This window comes from Cucurbita pepo, chromosome LG18 (genome assembly GCF_002806865.2).
Source record: "Cucurbita pepo subsp. pepo cultivar mu-cu-16 chromosome LG18, ASM280686v2, whole genome shotgun sequence".
Taxonomy (NCBI): Eukaryota; Viridiplantae; Streptophyta; class Magnoliopsida; order Cucurbitales; family Cucurbitaceae; genus Cucurbita; species Cucurbita pepo.
In genome coordinates this window covers 4,488,575-4,512,093 of record NC_036655.1, presented here as the reverse complement: position 1 = coordinate 4,512,093, position 23,519 = coordinate 4,488,575, and the positions used below count along the sequence as shown (strand labels likewise).

General features: G+C 36.6%; 6 protein-coding genes and 1 long non-coding RNA gene across 9 annotated transcripts; 4 read left to right on the top strand and 3 right to left on the bottom strand.

Moving 5' to 3' along the window:
• The first annotated feature begins 766 nt into the window (after window positions 1-766).
• On the top strand, window positions 767-3,435 carry LOC111779549 (probable polygalacturonase). The gene is made up of 4 exons (XM_023659609.1): window positions 767-938; window positions 1,240-1,488; window positions 2,460-2,613; window positions 2,723-3,435. The coding sequence occupies exons 1-4, from the start codon at window positions 782-784 to the stop codon at window positions 3,246-3,248; spliced, it is 1,086 nt and encodes a 361-aa protein (XP_023515377.1). The 5' UTR covers window positions 767-781; the 3' UTR covers window positions 3,249-3,435.
• Window positions 3,436-5,500: 2,065 nt separating this feature from the next.
• On the top strand, window positions 5,501-6,896 carry LOC111780267 (protein TIFY 10a-like). Its single transcript, XM_023660621.1, has 5 exons — window positions 5,501-5,785; window positions 5,877-5,985; window positions 6,066-6,346; window positions 6,466-6,523; window positions 6,595-6,896. The coding sequence occupies exons 1-5, from the start codon at window positions 5,647-5,649 to the stop codon at window positions 6,683-6,685; spliced, it is 678 nt and encodes a 225-aa protein (XP_023516389.1). The 5' UTR covers window positions 5,501-5,646; the 3' UTR covers window positions 6,686-6,896.
• Window positions 6,897-8,564: 1,668 nt separating this feature from the next.
• On the bottom strand, window positions 8,565-9,406 carry LOC111780209 (olee1-like protein). The gene is made up of 2 exons (XM_023660544.1): window positions 9,224-9,406; window positions 8,565-9,019 (listed from the first exon to the last, which is right to left on the bottom strand). Exons 1-2 carry the CDS (start codon window positions 9,378-9,380, stop codon window positions 8,676-8,678), a joined length of 501 nt encoding a protein of 166 aa, XP_023516312.1. The 5' UTR covers window positions 9,381-9,406; the 3' UTR covers window positions 8,565-8,675.
• Window positions 8,611-9,656, top strand: LOC111780210. Its single transcript, XR_002812817.1, has 2 exons — window positions 8,611-8,930; window positions 9,316-9,656. It is a non-coding gene; the product is annotated as an uncharacterized LOC111780210 (long non-coding RNA).
• Window positions 9,657-11,045: 1,389 nt separating this feature from the next.
• LOC111780208 lies at window positions 11,046-12,149 on the bottom strand. Its single transcript, XM_023660543.1, has 2 exons — window positions 11,458-12,149; window positions 11,046-11,370 (listed from the first exon to the last, which is right to left on the bottom strand). The coding sequence occupies exons 1-2, from the start codon at window positions 12,033-12,035 to the stop codon at window positions 11,211-11,213; spliced, it is 738 nt and encodes a 245-aa protein (XP_023516311.1). The 5' UTR covers window positions 12,036-12,149; the 3' UTR covers window positions 11,046-11,210.
• Window positions 12,150-17,389: 5,240 nt separating this feature from the next.
• LOC111780565 (ethylene-responsive transcription factor ERF017-like) lies at window positions 17,390-18,480 on the bottom strand. Its single transcript, XM_023660992.1, has one exon. It carries the CDS (start codon window positions 18,219-18,221, stop codon window positions 17,604-17,606), a length of 618 nt encoding a protein of 205 aa, XP_023516760.1. The 5' UTR covers window positions 18,222-18,480; the 3' UTR covers window positions 17,390-17,603.
• A 2,714-nt stretch (window positions 18,481-21,194) lies between these two features.
• LOC111780628 (20 kDa chaperonin, chloroplastic-like) lies at window positions 21,195-23,455 on the top strand. 3 transcript variants are annotated; one of them, XM_023661076.1, is made up of 6 exons: window positions 21,195-21,334; window positions 21,528-21,715; window positions 22,260-22,439; window positions 22,525-22,680; window positions 22,965-23,042; window positions 23,133-23,455. In XM_023661076.1, exons 2-6 carry the CDS (start codon window positions 21,536-21,538, stop codon window positions 23,304-23,306), a joined length of 768 nt encoding a protein of 255 aa, XP_023516844.1. In that variant the 5' UTR covers window positions 21,195-21,334; window positions 21,528-21,535; the 3' UTR covers window positions 23,307-23,455. The 3 variants fall into 3 exon arrangements, with proteins under 3 accessions (XP_023516844.1, XP_023516845.1, XP_023516846.1); XM_023661077.1 differs by having other exon boundaries at window positions 21,204-21,334; window positions 21,523-21,715; XM_023661078.1 differs by having other exon boundaries at window positions 21,204-21,334; window positions 21,511-21,715.
• Window positions 23,456-23,519: the final 64 nt, after the last annotated feature.

The following is a 23,519-nucleotide window of genomic DNA, read 5'->3' as shown; positions in this document are numbered from 1 at the left end:
GGGGGGGGGGGGTGGTGGATTGTGAGATCCCACATCGGTTGGGGAGGAGAACAAAACATTCTTTATAAGGGTGTAAAAACCTCTCTCTAGCAGATGCGTTTTAAAAACCTTGAGGGGAAGCCCGAAAGGGAAAGCCCAAAAAGGATAATATATGCTAGCGGTGGGATTGAGCTCTTACAAATAGTATAAGAGCCAGACACCAAGCGATGTGCCAGCGAGGAGGTTGAACCCCGAAGGGGGGTGGACACGAGGCGGTGTGCCAGTAAGGATGCTGGACCCCGAAAGAGAGTAGATTTTGGGGGGTCCCACATCGATTGGAGAAGGGAACGAATGCCAGCAAGGATGCTGGGACCCAAAAGGGGGTAAATTGTGAGATCCCACATCGGTTGGGGAAAAGAACGAAACATTTTTTATAAGGGTGTGGAAACCTCTCTCTAGCAGACGCGTTTTAAAAACCTTGAGGGGAAGCTCGAAAGGGAAAACCCAAATAGGACAATATCTGCTAGCAGTGGGTTTGAGCCGTTACACATATTTACTCTTTGTTCTTACTTTTCAATTATCTTCTTGCATCGACTCCTTGCGAATGTCACTATTGTTGTATCCACATACCCGTTCACCTATTTTTCCATTGAAAAACAGTAATCGAAATGTTAAATCGATCTTCGGCCTTGTTACTTTGCTCGAGTACATTAAAGGGTTTCACACAGCATTTTGAACGTGTTATCTTTTACGGTTGATTGACTTCGACGTTTTATTTAGTTGTAGAATGAGCTTCTAGCTAATGGCTGAATGTTGGCTAATCTTACTTATATTACAGGATGAAAAATATTGGCCTCTGATGCCTCCTTTGCCTTCCTATGGGTATGGAAGAGAGCACATTGGACCTCGTTATGGGAGTTTGATTCATGGTCAAAATCTCAGAGATGTTGTAATAACAGGTCAGATTGATCAGCATTTCGTTATTTACGACACGACGTGAAACACAATGACACATCGTTTTCCAAAAATCTAGAACGTGGACACGTTTATTAAAACATACATTTTTAAAGTAATCTTTGTACAAACAAGTGTTCCATATGTGTCCATCGGAGTGTCCTAGTGTATGATACTCGTTGGACACGGACATGCTAGCCAAACTAAAGTGTAATATGAACTATAAGACAAAACAACAACCGATACCTCGAAAAGGCGTAATGTTTAGTTTGTGACTTCTGATCGTGTATACGTCGTGACTTACAGGGCATAATGGTACGATTAACGGACAGGGGCAAACATGGTGGAAGAAATATCGGCAGAAGCTTCTTAACCACACTAGGGGCCCCCTAGTTCAGATCATGTGGTCAAGGGATATTGTGATTAGCAATATAACTTTGCGTGACTCTCCGTTTTGGACGCTTCATCCATACGACTGTAAGAACGTTACTATACGGAATGTAACGATCTTGGCCCCTGTACACGATGCACCAAATACGGATGGAATCGATCCCGGTAAACTTTAATGCTTTGTTTATATAATTGTCCAATTGGATGCTTGGTTTATTGTGATGACATGCTGCTTTATAATATACGTAGAGTAGGCTAAGCTGTTCCTCGATCTCGTATCGATAAATTGCATCGGTTTTTGTACGAGATGGATATTAAGAAAGATAAGACCATTCCAGCTTTCCCCTTAGTATAAACTTTGCATGTAGAAGATGAAGCTGAAACTCTTGAGTTTTATCGAGTTTTAGGGGGTCGGATGATTGACAAGTCCGGGTCGAGTGTAATTTGTTCTGATTTTCAGCTTAACCTTCCTCTTCCTGGTGTCCCCACGAGGCAGAGCTACCCCCGGTATTAGGGGCGCGCTGACCTTCTTATTCTTCAAAGGGGAAAGGGCCCATCGGTTCATTGGATTCTGAGCCGGATGTGCACTGGTTTTAATGAGTGCTTATTGTAAAAGCCCTAGTCCACCGCTAGCAGATATTGTCTTCTTTGGGCTTTCCCTCAAAGTTTTTAAAACGCGTCTGCTAGGGAGAGGTTTCCACACATATTTCGTTATCCTCCCCAATCAATGTGGGATCTCACAATCCACCTCCCTTCGGGGCCAAGCGTTCTCGTTGGCACTCGTTCCCTTTTCCAATCAATGCAGGACCCCCCAATCCACCCCTCTTTGGAGCCTAACGTCCTTGTTGGCACACCGCCTCGTGTCCACCCCCCTTTGAGGCTCAGCCTCCTCGTTGGCACATGGCTTAGTGTCTGGCTCTGATACCATTTGTAACCGCCCAAGCCCACCGCTAGCAGTTATTGTCCTCTTTGGGCTTTCCCTCAATTTTTAAAACGCGTCTACTAGGGAGAGGTTTCCATATCCTTACGAAGAATATTTCGTTCTCTTCCCCAACCGATGTAGGATCTCACACTTGTATTATTAAGTCCTGTTTTAAAAGATCAACTTTAATAGTCTACTGTACATTTGGTAACAGATTCATGTGAAGATATGCTGATCGAGGATTGTTATATAAGCGTGGGAGACGACGGTATTGCGATTAAGAGTGGTTGGGATCAATATGGCATTGCTTACAGGCAGCCCTCGAAAAACATACGGATTCGAAACGTTGTTCTTCAATCTATGGTTAGGTAAATATCTTGCACGTGTTCGTGGGAAAAAAATACGTATCGAATGCATTCATGTGTTGTTTTTCCATTCTAGATAGTATCTGAATTGTTTTTGGTGAAAATTCTTCAGCGCGGGTATATCGATTGGGAGCGAGATGTCAGGTGGTGTATCGGGCGTCACGGTAGAGAACGTCGTGGTGTGGAACTCCAGGCGTGGTGTTCGAATCAAAACTGCTCCAGGAAGAGGAGGATACGTGCAAGACATTAGTTATCATAATCTGACCCTCGACGTCGTTCGTGTTGGGATTGTCATAAAGACAGACTACAATGAACACCCAGACGAAGGATACGATCCAAAAGCAGTTCCAGTGCTGAAGGACATAAGCTTCACAAGCATCCATGGACAGGGAGTTCGAGTACCCGTCCGAATGCACGGTAGCGAAGAAATTCCAGTGAGAAACGTGACGTTCAGGGATATGTCAGTCGGGATAACATACAAGAAGAAACATATATTCCAATGTGCATTTGTTTACGGACGAGTTATAGGAACCATCTTCCCAGCTCCTTGTGACAATCTCGACCGATACGACGAGCAAGAACGACTAGTTAAACGCTCTGCTGCCCAGAATGCAACCGACATCGATTACGACTTTTGAATAGGTAGATCATTTGATGAAATCACTGAACACTGCTGCTTTTTTACTCCTGTTTCTACCAGTTAAACACCTCTCTACAATGTCTATTTTTATGGCTTTGATTACAATTTTGTTTGCTGGAGTTTGTACATAAACAAAAACAAAAACCCTTTTATTAGAGAGAGCAAACGAGAAAGGTTTGAATTTCTGAGTTGTTTTTTCTCTCTCTCTCTCTCGATGATCTTTCTGATGGTCGTGTCCACCGCTAGCAGATATTGTCTTTTTCGGGCTTCCCCTCAAGGCTTTAAAACACGTCTTGTGCTTATAAAGGGTTTTTTGTTTTCCTCCCCATTTAAACGCGCGTTTGCTCGAGAAAGGTTTTTACTTCCTTATAAAGGTGTTTCGTTCTCCTCCTCAACTAACGTGGAAGTGTAAGATGTCACGTAGTCGGTGGCCCTGCTCTTCCACTTGCAGGTAGCAGACTTGGGTGCGGTGGTGGTAGGGCTAACAAAAGATAGTGATGCCCCAAGTTGGATGCATTTCTAAGGCAATTTTCACTTTTTTTTTTTCCAATTAAAACCAACTTTCTAGATCTACAACATGATAATTATTATGTTATCAAATAAATACTTTTAAAAACTATACAAAAAAAAAACGTTTATAGACACTTCTTAGATTATATCCAAAAATTTTAATATTACTTCGGTGCTCTCCTATTCCGACTTCCCCAGAGCCTCTGGTAGCACAGTCGAGACAACGATGGGTTCTCTGCCCCTGCGGGGATAGAGCGACATAAGTATGGGTTCTCTGCCCCTACGGGGATGGAGCGACATAAGTTTTGAGAATTCAAGAGAAGGTCATGGCGAGATGAGCCGTTTATCATCACGATAGGTGTCAAATGGAAGTGCAGTGATGTATGCAGTTGAGGCATCCTAACTGACTTGTAGACTTGAGACTTCTTCCTACATGACCCGATCAATTCGATTAGGCACTCGCCATCTATTTTCATTGTTCAACTATTTGACCACACGAAAAAAGCATTGTTCGCCATCTATTTTCATTGTTCAACTATTTGACCACACGAAAAAACCATTGTTCAACTGTTTGACAACATTAAAAAATCAAACAAAGTTATGCCCTCCCTCTCTATCTATCCTAAAGATGGGAGGGCAAAGGTCTTTTGTGTCGCCGTATTTTTTAGAAATAACTATCAACTATAACTCGAAAAGAACCCGATTTTGTAAACACCATAGAGGAAGAATGAAAGGAATATCTTATTGAGGCAATCGTATTTGCTTCAATAGATACACTATTCAAGCACTTGAACCCACTTGGATCACATCTAGAAAAATCGAAGCGAAACGAAGGGTAATGACACGAAATGCACAATGCGTTTGGATCACATCTAGCCAAATCGAAGCGAGACGAAGGACAATGACACGAAATGCAGTAATGCACAACACAGCGAAAAAAAATATAGGTACATATATTTCCAGACAAACCCATTACACTAAAACCCACATAAACACGTATGGGGTCAGAGAATGGATCCCCCGATAATAAAACTTTTAAAAATTGAAGGGTATTTTTGAAACCTTTGAAAGTTCAACGATATTCTTTTAAATAAAATGTGAACGTTTCCATCCAAAACTAACGGTAAATATATATTTTTATATATTTTTTTTAAAATTTAAGGTTATTATTAAATTATTTTAAATGGCATCCAATCATATTGGTTGAAAGTGTAAGCCACACGTTCCTTCTAAGCTTCAATCATCACTTAAAAACCCAAACTACTTATGAACAATTTTTTTAATTAAAAGAAAATGAATAATAATAATAATAATAATAATAATAATAAGTAAATATTTTTAAAAACATATTATATTTAAATTATAATTATTTAACATATTGAAAGCAAAATGACGCATTTGACCTTGGAACAACTTGCACTTATCAACAACTAAGTGGATTGGGTGGCTCAAATATTGAACAGCGTTATTACGCGTGGGCCCACCAAGCAATGGCAAGAACCGTAAATAAAGTGTCCTTTGAGGGCAAAAAGAGAAAGGTATTGAAAGGACGCAAAGAACACGTGTTGGAAATGCTATACACCAAACGATTTATTCCTCTTCTCTCCATTTGCAGGAAACCGCCGAGTAAAACCCCCACAAATTCCTCGTGCCTTTATTATTAAATTATATTAAATTCTTAATTTAATTTATTTTCTATTATTTATTTATTTATTTATTAGGTTTGTTCGACCATAAATTAGACCCACCTCGGCAGCTGCTTTATAAAGGCAGACAGAAATTAAGAACTTAAGCCTTCATCGGAATCTCTCATCTTCATCGGAATCTTCACCGGAATCTTCAAGATCGGAACTTTCTCTAAATCCTCCTCTTTTTCTTCGAACCCCATGTCGACTTCTTCGGGATTCTCTCAGGTTTCGTCTCTAAAATCGCCGGAGAACCTCGGGTTTCTTCCCGCCGGTGCGATGCTGGTTTCCGGCGAGGATCTGAATCTGGGTTTCTCGGCGAATCTCCGGAGAAGAAACGGTGAGGATTTATGTTTTTTTTTTTCTTACATTTTGTGGGTTGGATTTATTTTTTTGATTGGGAGAAGTTGAAATTGAAATTGAAATTTCAGGGTCGGCGCCGGAACTGTTCCACCGGCCGGAAAAAATGGCGAATCTCAAGTCGTTGGATTTGTTTCCTCAAGAAGCTGGATTTGGTATCTCAAACGACGTCGTTTCAAGGTATGGATTAACCCGACATCTCTCCACCATCTTGTTTTTTTGAGGAATTTCTTGTTTGATGAAGTAAAATTTTATTTTAGCGTCTATAAATCTGCTACGGCGGCGCCTCAAGCTTCCCAAATGACGATCTTTTACGCCGGCCAAGTTTTTGTGTTCAACAATTTCCCGGCGGAAAGAGTCGGCGAAGTTATGTTTCTAGCAGGCCGAGAGAGCTCCAAACTGAACATCCCAGCCGCCACTGTCGCTTCCGGCCAGCCTATCTTGGTCGGAACTCCGGCGGATTCTTTAAGCTCCAGTTCCCCTGTTTCCACTCGGACCCCAACCCCGCCACCGCCTCCTCAGCCGCAGTCCGTCACCGGCGGTAATTACCTCCCACAACAAAAAAAAAAAAAACCCCTTTCTGAAATCCTTTAACCTTCCGTCGCCGGAAGTTGAAATTCCCGTTCTTGTTTCTGATGATTTAAGCTTCCATTTCTGCAGCTCTTCCAATGGCTCGTAAAGCTTCGATTCAACGTTTCCTAGAGAAGAGAAGAGACAGGTGGGGTTTGTTTCTTTTGATCCAAAACTCACAATTTCTTCAACTTTAAACTTACTCTGTTTTTCAAACAGGCTAACTCTGAGAGCGCCGTACCAGAACTACCCGGCGCCGAGCAAACTCGCCGGCGACAACTCCTGGCTGGGTTTGGCCGTGCAGCCGTAGATCAACCACTGTAAAATTCAGATTTGTTTTAGATTTTAAAAGACTTGAAGCCATTTTTGCTTAGGCCTCTGTTTTTTATTGCTTCCTCCGGTGACGATGCTCTGTTTTGCAGAGGCCGTAGTTGCTCCTCCTCTAGTCGATAGCTTGTAACACTAATATTTCTTTTATCTTATTTTTTAATATTATTATGAAAATGACAAATATTTTAATATTTGATTTTTTACTAGATTTAGTTATTAATGTAACTTATATTAAATAATAAAAAAAAAGTAGACAATTCAATCGAAATAGAGGGTCGGGTTTTGAATTTTAGTAGGGTTGTTCAAGTCACGAACGCAACCGACTCGAAATTATGGACTGATCGAAAAGATTTCATAAATCTAACCCGTGTACTCCCCAATTTGGTAAATCACCAAAAATATATATATATATATATATATTATGCTTTTTTAATTCACTAAATATGATGAGGGACTAAATTGTAAATTAAATTATTTGTTATAAATTATAAATTTTTATTTAATAAAATTACAAAGTTTTTGAGAAAACGTGTGAATCTTAAAAAGTAATGAATAAGTCAACATGCAAGATGATGACATAAACATGGAATGTTACAACGATATTATAGTGGTATCTGTCTATTAAGACGTGGTTCGAGGACGAACCAAGGAGAAAGTTAGTGGACATGTGACATGTAACGCCCGAGTAAACGAGGGACATAGGAATGAACCAGGACCATATATGAATGTATGCAAACCCAAAGTTATTCCGTGTACCAATAAGGTGCACCTTTCTTTTTCAGTGTCTCGATCATTGGAACTCCAAAGTTAAGTGTTGTTTGGTTGGAGCAATTTTTACTTTTGGTGACCTCATGTAATAAGTAACATGACCATAGGAAATGTTAGGGGTCGGTTTCGAATCCTNTTTTTTTTTTTTTTTTTTTTTTTTTTTTTTTTTTTTTTTTTTTTTTTTTTTTTTTTTTTTGAAGGATTCAAAGGGGCACCCCACCACATTTAATTTTAATAAAGTCAACAAATTAATTTACTTTTATTTAATTTTCTTTTTTTGAATAATAAAAATAAAGAAAAAGGTCACGCGCATTTGAATTCAATCCTTTTTCATTTTTCTTTTAAAAGTTATTTGTTGCTTTCATTTACCGTTTCGTATGGCATTTAAATTTTAATCCATTTATTTAAATTAATATCAATTTCGCCACTCAACAAAATTATTTTCAATTAATTTAAATTCTCTATTTTTATTTATATAAATTTATAGTATTTTAAAATTTTTAATTTTTATACTATAATTTATTTATTTATTTCAAAATTGTCCATTATTTTCAACCGAATTATCGGCCCACACCCAAATATCAGTTTGGGCCGTAAGTTTCAATCGGGCCCAAACCTGGCCCTTTTAAAGCCCATGTTTATAAAACCCGCTGGTCCAATTAACTCAACTAATTTAAATAAATGAAAATTTTAACTAAACAAATTCATTTTATTAATTATTATTATTATTATTATTTGCTTACCACTCAATTTACACATATATTTTTTTTTTGGAGACATTGCTTTTGCTAATTCGAATTGAAGGGCAATATAAAATCGATCTATAGAACCTATCACTAAAATACCCTTGGATAGGACTAAGCGGAGCAAAAAGGGTTAGCCCCACACGAAGTTTGTGAAGTGATTCGTGTTTTTGTGCCCCACACGAGGTTTAGATGGCTCTGAAGCAAGCAACCTATACCCAGCTGTTGGGGCAAATGTTAGGCCCCAATGAGTAGAAGGTGCAGTGATCAGTGCAAAAACATTGTAATCCGACCAATTTGGACTATCCAAATTAACCCGAAAAAAAAAAAATAATAATAATAATAAGATAATAGAAGAATGGAATTTTATTTATTTTGATATATAAAACGGGGAGAACATGATTTGAGGTATAATTAATAAGAAGGGAAAAAAAGAATGCGAAAAGAAAGAGAAGATATTTAGACGGGTAAGCCAAATTCATCGAATCCGAGCTCTCTCATAACTTCCTTGCACTCAGGAACCCTTTCCTTCTTCATGAATGACAGAGGATTGGCTTGGCGGACGGCATTGGTGATTCCACTGTTGCTGGTGATGCTCACTCGAGACTTGTGCGCATACCCTCCCTCCGTCACCTCATCGCAGTCTGAATCGCTGCTCTTCTCCAGCGACACCTCGCACACATCTTCCTCGTGGTCGCCGTCCGCCTCGATCTTGTAAGATCCCGTCTTATCCGTCACCGCCTCCTTGTTCAACGTCACCTTTTCTCCTTCGATTTCTCTGCATTCCAGTTTCACTTTCGCACCTGCATTCAATTTCATTTTCAATTTCAATGTCGATTTCGGTTTCTTAGGGCTTCGATTGCGATAGTTAGGGCAATTTCGGTTTCTTAGGGCTTCGATTGCGATAGTTAGGGCAATTTCAATTTTAATTTCGATTTCGAATTCGGTTTCGGTTTCTTAGGGCTTGGATTGCGATTGTTAGGGCTTTCGTTTGAGTAATTACTTACCTTCCATGAATTTGCTGACTTTGGTGAAGAATTGGACACGGCATGTGTCGCAATACACCTTCCCTTCCACGAAGAACTGATCCTTCTTGCAGGCTGCCAGGTTAAGAAGCGTCATGAAGCAAAGGGCTGAAACAAGCATGATTGCGGATTTTGCCATTGTTTTTGTTGTTGTTCTTCTTCTTCTTTGCTCGTTCGCTCTTTTTCGCTTTTGATTGAGAGGTGTGGATGAAGATGGAGAATGAACTGCTGATTTTATAGCTCTATTTTGGGGTTTAATCCGTTACTTGATTGCTATTCTTAGGAGCTTAGCAATGGTTTCTTGTTATTAATTTGTTGCCAGAAAATCAGGCTTCCCTCTTTGATCGAGTCAAATTGTAAAAATGTTTGAAAAAAAACAATCATTTGTTTACTCTAATCTTATTGGATTGTGTCAGAGAATTTCTTATAATTGTGTCAATGAACTAGTTGCAATCGACCTTGTTGACCGTAATACATATGATCAAGACAATGTCGATGTCAAGGTGTTTAGGAAGTCTCGTGCTCACACCGACGACGAAATCAAGAACGAGAGTATCTATTCGATAAGTTTTGTTTCGACCAAAAGTCGATGGACTAAGTAGTGGCATTGGACTTGCAAGGCTTGGGTCGATACTCAATGGTCATCTCTTACTAGTCGAGCGTCTATCCATACGACTACTGTAGCTTCTACATCAATAACAAACGTTGTATCCAACTATGATCACCTGACTCAACAATGGTACCATGTCGTGAGATCCTTCATCGACGATGGCGACAACACGGTGGCTCGGTTCGAGGAAAAGGGGTTGTGGGTACTTCTGTAAGGGAATATGTGAAGGCAAAAATGGAGCTAAAAGTTGTAGGGAAGAATAAAAGTTATCAGCTTTTTGTAAAATAAAATGAAAAAAGTATTAATGTGTTTGTGATAATGGAGAATAAAAATGGAGCTAAAATCAGCTTTTGACATGATTTTTGTTGTGTTTTTGTGATGCTGGAAGAATATGTTTGTGTCTCTCCTTTTCTGGTTGAACTGACATTAGTGGATCAATTTTGATATTTATTATTATTTACCTTATTTCTTCAAAAAAAAAAAATATATATATATATATATATATATATATATAAATGTTAATTTAATGCAAACCCGAGAAGGTTCTAGCATCATGTCAAATGTGTCTGAAGAAGAAGAGCAAAACAAACGAAGCATGCCCTTGTAAATTAATCCTTTCGACTGCTACCAGAAACTCCTTTCGATTTCATGGTTTCAAAAAATTTCACCCAATTCAACTTGTCTAGCATATTTAATATGAGATACCACGTTGATAGGAGAGGAGAACGAAACATTCTTTATAAGGGTGTGGAAACCTCTCCCTAGTGGACGTTCTTTAAAATCGAGCGATATGTAACAGGCCTCGAGCGATATGTAACAGGCCAAAATTGACAAATGGTATTAGAGCAATACACGGGGCGATATGCCAACAAGGACACCGGCCCCCTGAGCTTGCAAATGGTATCATGGCCAAACCATCGTGAAATTTGCCCGTGAGAACTCTGGCCTCCAAAGTGGTGGATTGTGATATCCCACAATGGTTAGAGAAGACAGGGGAACGAAACATTCCTTGTAAGGGCGTGGAAACCTCTCCCTAATGGACATTTTTTTGCTGTTACACATAGTATCAGAGCTCACACGGGGCGGTGTGCCAGTAAGGACACCGACCCCCTCAACTTACAAATGGTATCATGGCCAAATCATCGGTTAAAAAGGGGAGTGAAACGAAACATTCCATATAACAGTATGTCAGAATTGACGGATAAAAAAATTGCCTTTCTCTATTTTATTGCTCATAAAACAAGAAGTGGGTAAATAATTGTCACCCCACTTGTTCTTCATGTATACAATACTCAAAAACCAAACTATTAGCCGTATCTAAATTTGTATATACTTTCACCTCTTCTTCTAATTCTTCACCTAAATTGCAAGAATCCCAGTCGAGAAAATCCCTCTGTTATAAGGCGAATTCGACCCCGTCTCCACCGCCGTTCTCGTCTCCGACCGACACCGCTCCTTCGTCTCCTCCTTCGATATTTGGCTCGACCGGCACTCCGGGCTACAAAACGCCAATTCCCCTCTGCAAAATTTTCACAACCCATCAGAAATTTTGATCGGAATAAATTAAATTCTGAACCAAATAAATTTTTGGGTATTGTTTCTTTACTTGTATATGTAAATATCTTTCCCCTCTAAATTTTTCCCACACAAATGGCACGATCGGAGGAAATCGGCCGTCCGGCGCGGCGGAGTTTCATCGGCGGGAGCCATAATCGGAGGCGATTTCTCACAACACCTACTAGCGACAAGACCACCGTCGTAATAGACACGTGTGGAAGATTCGTGAGGTCCACGCGTGGTAACATAAGTGTAATTCTCTTCCACGCCGTCGAGTTCGTCGTCTTCCTCCGGCGGAAACGACCCACCAGCCAACGCGATCGGGATCGGAGCAGGGCAGCGAGCGGAGTTAAATTTCGGGCTGAAAACGGCGTGTTTAACCAAAATATCACATCCACGGACGGCGGAGGTGGAGGTATCGAGGGCGGCGACGATGCCAAGTCCAACGGCGGCGTTGTAATTTTTTAGATTGCCTCTGGGAGAAGGGGAGAGGTCGAAATGGGAAGTGGGGCTGGCGGAGGCGGAGGCGGTGGTGGAGGTGGTGGTGTCGAGGAAGGCTGGCCGGCAACGGGAGACGAGAAGCTCCGATAACCTTCCGATGATCGGACGTTGCCCTTTGGCCAACATGATTGAGAGAGAGAGAGAGAGAGAGAGAGAGAGAGAGAGAGGGGATCGGACGGCAGAGGCGGAAACAGAGAGAGTGGAGAGATGAAGGGGAAATGGGGATTGTACTTATAAAAGTAGGGAATGAAATTATATGAAATAAAGGTAAATTAAATAATAATAATAATAATATTTTTAATAATAATAATAATAATAATAATAATAATAATAATAATAATTGCATCAAAGGTTGCTTTTTGCACATAAAATGGGGGAGTAGGTGGGCTCCACTTACCTTAGCCCCTGGTTTTGGTTTTGGAATTATTTAGGGTTTTTTATTCCATTAAATAAATAAATAAATATATATATATATATATACACACGTATACATATATATCTTTATTTTTAAAAATAAAATGCTCTCGGCTTATATTTTTCTACGAGAAATGTTAATATTTGAATATTTCGACTCAAATATAAATATAAATATATATATATATACACAAACACGTACGTAGACGTATATATCATTTAGTTTTAAAAAATCGATTAACTGTTGATATTTTTCAACATTCTTGCGATAAATGTTAACATTTGAGTATTTCTGACTCAAACAAAAATAATAATAATAATATATATATATATATATATATCATTTAGTATAAAAATCGTTAATTTTGGATAGTAAAAAATTCGGTTCACTGTTGATATTTTTCGACATTCTTTTGAGAAATGTTAATATTTGAGTATTCCGACTAATATATATATATATATATATACACACACGTATACGTATATATCATTTAATTTAAAAAAATATAACTAAATTTTTTTAAAAAATACTCTTATCGTTAATTTTGTATAGTAAAAAATTCGGTTCATTGTTGATATTTTTCGACATTCTTTTGAGAAATGTTAATATTTGAGTATTTCGACTTATATATATATATATATATACACGTATACGTGGAATGTTCAAATTCCATGATTTTGACTCAAATTTTCAAGAAATATAGCGTATAAAAGCGTACGTATGTGCCTAAAACCAAAACCCTAATTAATCTGCATTGTTACTACTGCTCGAAACTGTTAATATTTTGTTTCGAAAATATTTTAAAATTTTTAAATGCTTAAAAAACGCCTTTAAATTTTTAAATGTAGGTTTCTTACGACAGACACTCAACTCAGACTCTTTGTTCTTACCATTTTTTACTTTTGCTAAAAACTTAATTTTTTGAGCTGTGTTATTGTTGAGTCTCGAATATATAGTACTTATTAGAGAGTCATAGCTTATCTCAATTATAACGGTAGTCCAGATTTGAATTAGAAATTAACAAAAAAAGAAATTAAATTTAATTCATAAAATTCAAAATAAATTAATTAAATCCATGTCACTTAAAATTTAATTTCTAGTGATAATATTTAATATCATTAATTAATATAGTTAACTAAAATGGCCAATAAAAATAAAAATTTAATTTAAAAAAATAAAGACTAATTTGGAAATTACAGGGATTAGATGATAATTAAAGTTTGTTTTATTTAATTAATGATAATAATCCCAAATCTCAATATTGTAATTGAAGATTGGCCATTTTGGGCTGAGATTTTTATTTTTTTTTTAAATAGCATATTTGATTTGGGAANTTTTTTTTTTTTTTTTTTTTTTTTTTTTTTTTTTTTTTTTTTTTTTTTTTTTTTTTTTTTTAATTCAAAATTTCATTATATATATATATATAATATATATATTGTGACAGTCGCATTCTTTATGACAGCATACTTGCAATTGTGCGGCACTCACTTTTCAACGACAAGTGAGCTAAGCCAATTCATTCTTGCGTCGCTTACGACCAAGCGACGTATGCTCGAGCGTTTGGCCTCGGTTTAAGAGAAGGTTTTAGAAAGAGACGTTATATAAGCAAGCAAGAGAGTAACAACAACGGCTCACCATATATAACCTTGGGTGTATATATATATATATATATATATATTTTTTTTTTTAATTTAACAATTGAGTCGACCATAGTTTACTTTTTGTGTTTGATACGTATAATTAGTTAAAATTGACATCATTATTATTTATTTCATTTAAAAATTCGTAAAAATCATGAAAAAAATTAAATTTTTATGTATAAATTAATTAAAATGATCTTATAATAAAATAAATATAACCACTTAAATAGTATTTATTCATTTATAATGAAATAATAAATGCATTTGGTAAAACAATTTAAGCAATTCCCAACAAATTATGTAGAAATTACATTATAAAAATAAATATTAATATTAAAAAGAAAAAATAAAAATAGAAAATAAAAAATAAAATAAAATAAAGTAGTTTTCAAAATGCTAATTATTTTAGATGATGTCATTGTCCAATGATTATGACAACGTTTTAATTTAAAGGAAGTGGGTCCCACAGTGGGACCAGCTTCACGCACAAGAGATTCCATTTTGTTTCAATCAGTTTATGACACGTGTCGTGAATCGGAGTTATGAGTACAGGTGTAGTTCAGTGGAGCGGTCTGTAGTGGAACCGTCTCACTTCAAGACCCGACGACAATAATTGAAGGCGATTACTCAGACCACTATGAATGGGCTAAGCGACACATCGTCTAGAGCCCACTGCTATTAAAAGGGAGGCCCCACATTCTTCGGCATCGAAAACGACAGGTCGGAACTGTAGTCCCCTGGTTTCTAATTCCCGTTATGTCCTTATTATGATTGAATTTACTTTAATACCCTCCACTATCTATAAACCCCCACACGGGACAGCTTGCTTCTTTCGTTTTCGCTACTTTTAACGTTAATGACTATTTTACCCCTCTCTAATCTAGCTAATTACGATATTGTCCTTTGACTTATTCTCTTGGTTATTATTTTTTCTTGGTAGTTTTTAATAAATGACTTTTTTTTTCAATAATAATGCGGAAAATATGGTGTTGAATAATAATTATTAATAAATAAATAAATAATATTCAAGTACCTATCTAATCTAGTTAATAGAGTTTTAAAAATAGGATATAAATTTATATAAAAAAAATAATAATTATTGGATATATCATGAATTTATTAAATATAAAATTAAAAGACGAGGACTTATTAGCAAATAATAATAATAATAATAAATGAAAATTATATAAATAATTTTTTAAATTGTCTTATGATTTGGAATATTAATTATTTGGCGATAATGACGGTTAAAATTATTAAAGAAAATTCAAAAAATAAAGAATTAATTAATTTCATGGTCTTGATTTAACTTTTTTTTTTTAATATTCTCAAAATAAAAATATCTTTTATTGTAAATTGTGGTTGCGGAAAAAATCACGAGAAAAATGATTAAAATTTTATAATTATTATTTTTTATATTAGAATATTGAATATTGGAGAATTATTTTTTAACAATTTTATCCAAATTCTTTTATGGATAAATTGAAAAATGTCATTAATGTAATTTAATTATAAGCAAAGTAAGATAACTCAATTAATTAAATTATATATCTTCGACTAATCTTCGTTCGTGAGGTAAGAGGTCTAAATCTCACTCACTCGCACATTATTGATCATCGTTAGTCGTCAGCCTCACAGTTTTAAAACGCGTCTACTAGAGAAGGTTTCCACACCCTTATAATGAATGTTTCGTTTCTCTCTACAACCGATATAAAATCTCACAATTCACCCCCTTAAAGCCCAGCGTCCTCACCGGCATAGCGTCCCGTGTCTAGCGCTGATACCATTTGTAACAGTCAAAGTCTACTGTTAGTAGATATTGTTTAAAACGCATCTATACTCTTGCAAAGAATGTTTTGTTCATCTCTTCAACTGACGTGAGATCTCACTGACAAGATGTAAAACACATGTGTCATGCATGTAAGACAAAAACAAAAAACAAAAAACTCCAGACTTTTGAAACAAACAATATTTATAAGTTAAAGTGTCACTACGTAAATTCGAGAATCTGCATGTCATCTATTTATAACTTCGGGATCCACATTCGAAACACTATTATTGTTCATCTCATCTCATACGTTCAAGGGTTTAAAACTACCAGCTACATCGTCGTAACCTCCTCAAATGATTTACGAGAAGGTTATCCAGCTTATAAGTTTCTCACACGTTCCAGGGTTCAAAACTATCAGTCACATTGGGACAACCTCCTTAGGTTATGGAATTTGTAAGTTAGTAAAATATGGTATTTTTGTTAAGTGGACTTTTGTAGACTCCCTAGAATTAAGGTACTTTGTTTGATTGGTTGACATGAGATAGAAGTCAAAAGAGCATTGAATTGTGTTCTTTGGACTTATCCATACATGTCTTTCCTTCACCCAAAACTTCAACTATTTTACCCGCCACAACTATATCTATAATGAATTAGGGTTTTCGAGCAAGACAAGACGGATTAAATGACAATTTCGCCCTTACATTTCAAAACCGTACACTCTTACCCTATGTTAAAGAAATATTCAATTTTCAGTCTTTTTAACCGTTAATCAAACAAACAGAAAATGACCCAACATATTTAACGATTATTAAGAGATATATACGGTATGACGACAGACTCATTGAACAATATTTTTAGATTATTCCAATAATTTGAATAAACCCAAAATGTGGACAGGTTGGCCCGAGAGTCAGGTTGGAAAAAAACCTTCCAATGAACAGCTAGGAATAACTCGATGAGTCCTCTTAATTTTAAGAGCTAAACTGTACGATTTGGATTCGTTTATTTATTTAACACGGTAGGAAAAGGGTTATTTGGGACAAATTTATTCTCGAGTTTGGTAAAGTATTTTAATTTTAATGATTTTGAGGGAGTTAATTATAAATAATTATAAAATTTTAGAACCCGTTTGATAATTATTTGAGTTTTAATTTTTGAAAATTAAGATTTAAAAATTATTAATATTTTTAAAACATACGAGAATTGCAAAAAAGGACTGAAAATAAAAATGGGCCTTGGGCCCACGGGTTTGATTATTTATCTCGAGCCCATTCAATACCAGGCCCAAATAGCCCATTTGAAACATTCAAGCTCAAGGCCCAACATATGCACGTGCCTTATTGGGCTAAACTAACCGCCAGACCGAACCGAGTAAACCGTCGGTTATCGGAATGCCCCGGTTCCATTTTTGTGCATTCCACTCTATTTTCAGCGGTTCGGGTCTACGACACCCGACCCGACCCGAACCGGATAAAATCTTTTACACTTTATTAGGAGATTTATTTTATGTTTTAAAAAATTTAATCTTATAAACACTAATTTTATTTACCAAAAAATAGTTTTAAATAATTAATTCCAAAATTTAAAATTAGGGATTTTAAGAAAAAATATATATATATTATTAAAGATTATGTTTTAAAATATTATAGTAGCATTTAAATAATTAAATTGATAATTTAGTTTAAATAAAAATGATCCAAGCCCTACAATTTGTTTGGGAAGAACACGGTGGAAGAATCGACGGCCGAGCTAAAAATTCGTTGGATCCATCAATCTTCACAGAGATTGGAAAAATATTTAAATTTCTGAAACAAAATTTCAAAGAATTAAAGTTCTGACAAAAAAAACCGTCAGAACTCTGTTCTTGATCAGAAGTTCCAGAGGAACGAATCCTGATCGTCCAAATTCTCATCTCCATAATCAAAAAAAGGAGCTCCAGAATTTGTAGTGTTCATCAATTCGTTGAAAAACGGGTTATACTCCGGAAACAACCCGAATTCCGACCCGTAATTCCCGGATCCCATCGCTGTCGAAAGATCCAAAAATGTCGATCTTTCTTCGATCACGGCGGTGGTCGTTTCTGAAACTACCGACGGCGACGGCGACGGCGACGGAGAACCAATGGTGGGTTGGGTGCATTCCGACGAAGGCGGCGGCAGGGGGTTGGAGTTAGCGAACTGAGCTGCCACGGATTGAATCTCTGCTCTTGAGAGTAAACTGGCACCGGCGATCTCCGGTGGGTTATTAGGGAAATTGAAGCGAGCGGTGCGGCCACGTAGGCAAAAAAGCGCAGCGTCGAATGCACGCGCGGCTTTCTCTGCTGAATCATATGAGCCTAACCAGATACGTTCGCGGCTGTTGGGGAGGCGGATTTCGGAGACCCACTTGCCCCACTTGCGGCGGCGTACACCCTTGTACCGTGAATCGGGACTGTCGGCGGCGGCGGAAGCGGCGGAGGCGGTGGATGGGGACGGCGGCTTCGTCATGCAAGGGATAAAATTGGTGGGAAAAAATTAAAATTTTAATTTTTTTTTTTTTTTTTCCTTTTCCTTTTTGTTTTTTTTAGTGGCGGCAGTGTGTGAGCGTGTAAGGAATTTGGAGGATATTGCGGCTGAGAGTGGGAGGAGAAGGGGTATAAATATGGGGGGAAAGAGTCCATCTTGGACCGGAGCAGGGAGGCGCGTCGAAGGTGGCTGGAAGTAGCGGAACGCGTGGGGACAGTCAGAGGGAAAAGGGAGATGACGCGTGAGATTGGCTTTGGGGTTTGGCCATTCATGATTATGTGTCTTTTTTTTATTATTATTTAAATTTAATTTATAATGTAAATATAGCCACGTCATGTATGACATGGGCTAGTCATTTACTCGTGCTTTAAATCGTTCTTCATGTGAATTTCTATGATTTACTCGTGCTTTAATCCATTTTCACACTCTTTAATCCCTAAATTAGGTTTCGGGTACGTTTAAATTTGTTCGATTAGCAATAATTAGCAAATATAGACTTTTTTTCGTCAACGGGAAAGGCTAGAGGTGTGTACGAGTTGGGTTGGATAAATTTTTTAGATCAAATTGAAATTTTCAGTGGCTTGGTTGGTGATCCGAGTAATCCGAATAGAGTTCATAACCGAACACTGTATTTTCGAGTTGAATTATATATTAATAACTAAAATCTCATAAAACTCAAATATAAAAAATTCACGAGTCACAACGCATCACTAACATCTGTTACAAATATCCAATATTCTTAATTTTTATAATAATTTTAAAAGTATGACAAATATTGAATTGGTGGGGTTGACCTGACTGAAAAATGTCAACTCGCAAACCGACTCAAAATTTTGATTTTCCTAAAATTCAACCCAACATAAATCACAACAAACCCAACCCAACTTAAGTTGAACAGTCCATATGATAAAAGTCTTCAAATTGTTGAGTCATTCCCTCGACCTTCGAGCAAGGTGGTTAAACTCTCTCGAGATCGAAAGTTAAGTAATGGGTCGTCCCGATTTTAGTGATACAATAAACTAATCATCATAATATCTATCAAAATCAGATGTCACTTAGACTATAAATCATATTTAATTGATCTCGTACCATATAACAAATTTAATATTATATATATATATATAATAATAATAATAATATTTAAAAGGGTTTTGGAGCGAATTTAATCACATGCCTAAGATGTGATTTATAAATTAAATTAAACATTTTGAAACTATATATTATACAAATAATATTTGTTAATCCTATGAACGCTCGAAGAAGATGGGCTTGCGTCGAGTGGATTGCTTTCTAACCAAAATTCAACCCAAAGTCAAACGGTCCCACCACAAAGTTTGACCACGTGAACTCAATTTCAATTAAAATTTTATTTCTTTTCTATTTTTATGCTTAAATTATAAGTGTTTTACTCCGTCCCTCCCGACCAACCAAGAGTAGTATAGAATATTCTCATGTTCTGCTTTTTGGTCTAATTTTAGGCTCCGACTCACTGTTTGTAAACGAACTGGGTGACCCTAAACCCTAACTCACATGGGTGCTCCTAAGACTCCGAGACGAACCTTGTGGAAGAACTCTTTTAAGTTTTTAGGGCGTCATTACTCGTGGTGATAGCTTCACTTCTGCTTCCTCCATTACTTCTCGCGTGAGTGCTCCCTTATCGATGCATTCTTACGTTCCCTAGTTTCGATTAATTACGTGGTATCGTTCATCTTCGATGTCATTTTATTTCTAATAATTTGTTGATCTTTTAAAAAATGTCTAATAAATTCTTAAACTTTCGAGATTATATTAAATAAAATTTTCAACTTTTTGTGTCGTGTATATATATATATATATTATTAATTTCTTGTCACAGTCGGACTTTATTTAAAAAAAATTATATATGGTAATAATTTTTTTTAAATATACATTTTAAAAATTATGTTAATTAATTAAATTAATAAATGGGAATAATAATTATAGCAGAAAAGAAACGGAGAGGGATGGGCCGGCCCTTTCGGTTGCTTTTGTTTTTGAAATTAATAATTGAAAAAAAAAAAAAAAGACAAAACAAGGGGACAGAAAGGGAATTAACGATAGGAACATAATAAATAAATATATTTTGGAAAATTGATTATAATAAAAATAGGCACGTGATTTATGTGCATTAAGCACAAAATTAAGGATTAAATTTATAATTTAATTTAAAATATTCATGTATCATTAATTATTATAATTTATAATTTATAAATTTGTTTTGGAATATAAATTATATTACGTACAAAATCTCTATTTAAAACTTTTTTTTTTGTGTATTTAAAAAAACTTACAATTTTATAGATAATTTAACATAAAATTTAATTTTATATCTATTTATATATATATTCCTCGTGACAAGAGCTAGTAAGGGCTGGAATTGAATATCATATGTAGTGTAGAATCGGATTTAAGACTCTTTACGAGTGACTATAAGCTCCGCTTAAGTGCTTGACATGGAGTTAGCTCAAAACACGTTCATCATGTGGTCGAGCGAGACGCACCTGCACCTGTCTTTGTGAAGGGCAGGGATAAAAAAGAGATACGTTCCCTCCTTCAATCCATCCGGCCTTGAAAAACTAATTTTTTCGGATAGGAAGGAAATGAAGCGGGTTGAGGTTTCTTTCTCAATCTTTTCCTAGTTGTAGTCGTGTAGTGGATTTGACTTTAGTCAGTTAAAAAGAGCGCGTATGTGACCGAGACTAAGCCCATACTTTAATTAAAAAAATAGAAATTAAATAGAGATTATTATTATTATTATATAAAGAAATTAGATTAGGTTTAATTTCTAATATTTATCGTGTCTAATAAATTAGTTTTAAATGTTTTTAAGCGAAAAATAGGAAGAATTGTCAAAAATATTTATTTAAAAAATAAATAAATAAATGAGAAATACGCATTTCGTAATATATATATATATATATTTGTCGCATTATCGGAGCAATATCTAGAAGGGTCTAATTTCTCCGATAAAACCCATTTCCACTGCTGCAGCTGCTTTCCAGTTTCTAGGGTTTATCTTCATCGTTCTTCTATAATCTTCTATCCAATTGGAGCCGCTTCTCCATCTTTATCTTCAGGTACTCATCTCTTTCTTCTTTTCTCTCTCGATTCTTCCGGGAAATTTCATTTCTGTGTACTTGCATTGTGTTTGGCGGACAATTTTAGCGTTTTGGAGCTTGAATTGAAATTGACTTAAACTCGTTTGAAATTGTTCCTTTTCTAATCTTTTTCATATTTGGTTTCTGGATTTTGGGTGTTTTTTGAGGTTAGAACGTGAAATGGCGACAGCTCAACTCGCTGGGTCTTTAATTTCTGCTAGGAACTTGCCTTCTTTCAGTGGGCTTCGACCTTCTGCGGTGAAATTCTCTCCTTCTGTTGCTCATGTGAGAGTCGGGGGTCGGGCTAAGAGATCTTACACTGGCTTGGTCGTCAGAGCTGCTACTGTGGTTGCTCCAAAGGTTCCACACTATCCATTCTGCTAGTGCCTGTCATTTTTGGCTTTAGTTTGTGGTTTGAGACGAGGATTTGCGAAATATAGTTGTGAATTTGCTATTCATTAACCAATTTTAAGTTCTTTGTTCTGAGTTGTATGTCTGTGAAATATGCCTCATCTTCAGGTCTATAATTTGGTTTCTTTAATCTCTGTTCGTCCTTTTCCTTCCAATTTTCTTCCTGTTTCCATTTTGCAACTTGTTGTCTATTTAGTTGCCAAGTTTCTCATTTGTTGATATTACGTTTTTGACTGTCCTGTATGGTTACTTAATTACAATCATAGCTGCAATCTGCGTGTATCTGTTGTGATGGATAAGTTTTCCTCCAATTACTGTGTGCATCTGCAACTATGGAAACTTTAATTTTGGTGTGTCGAGATTCCAGAAACAATTTGAGTTTATATAAGTAAACTGCTAAAAGTTTCTAGCAGGGTGCATTTTATGTTGGAGCTTGATCTGTGAGTGTATATAAAAATTTACTTACGCGTGTGAATTGATTGCAATGTTTCAGTACACTTCAATCAAGCCATTGGGCGACAGAGTGTTGGTGAAGATAAAGGAAGCTGAAGAGAAGACTGATGGAGGGATTTTACTTCCAACAACCGCTCAGTCTAAGCCCCAAGGAGGAGAGGTTGTTGCAGTTGGAGAAGGCAAGACAATCGGAAACACCAAAGTGGAAGCTAGTGTAAAGGTATGCATTTAATCTGTTTACGCTCTTAATTCATTCAATGTGTTTTTGTTTTGTTTTATATCCATTGAGTTTTTTGATTCAATAGACTGGTGCTCAAGTAGTGTACTCCAAGTATGCTGGAACTGAGCTAGAGTTCAACGGTTCAAAGCATCTTATCCTGAAGGAAGACGATATTGTCGGTATACTAGAAACAGATGACGCGAAAGATCTTCAGCCCCTAAATGACAGGGTCTTGATCAAGGTCTGTCTCCATTTTGCATACTACTTCAATGTTCCTTTTTGGCGTAACCCATAAGACCAAATTGTCCGAATCTTCCGATGTGCTTGCCCGATATCTTTGGGGGTGGCGTGTGTCGAGAATCTTTCTGATTTACATTTTGAGTCACTGACATATGGTTTTAACTCCTTGCAATTGTCTTCCATCCTTTCCCTTAGAAGTAGGAAAGAGTTCTATATGGTCTAGTCTTCCATTATTTGGTTCAAATGACAGAAATGTAATACTTGTTCTAAAAAATTTGATCACAGGTGGCCGAGGCCGAGGAGAAAACAGCCGGAGGTTTGTTGCTGACAGAAGCAAGTAAAGAGAAACCGTCCATCGGAACGGTCAGTATAAGCATACAAAAGCACACCCTCCTAGTTTCATTATAGATACCAATGCCCGTATGATTGACATAAAACATTTGGTTCACACAGGTGATAGCAGTTGGCCCTGGTCATCTGGAGGAGGATGGCAAGAGGAAACCGCTATCCATCGCCGTGGGAGATAACGCGATGTACTCGAAGTACGCCGGGAACGAGTTCAAGGGCAAAGATGGCTCTGATTACATCGCATTGAGGGCTTCGGACGTTATTGCAGTTCTATCGTAGTTGCGATTGGCAATGTAAAACATCTTAGTGAGGTTTGCTTTGCCCCAAAAATGGGAATTGAGATGGATTCTGGGGGTCATAGAGGCTTGAAACAAAGGCAACTTTGATGGAAATTTCGGTAATAACAGAGAATTTGTTTGTTAGATCAATACGGTGTGGCCACTTTTTGAATGTTGTTGCTTGGAAATGCGAAGCTTGAAGCTTCTATTGACC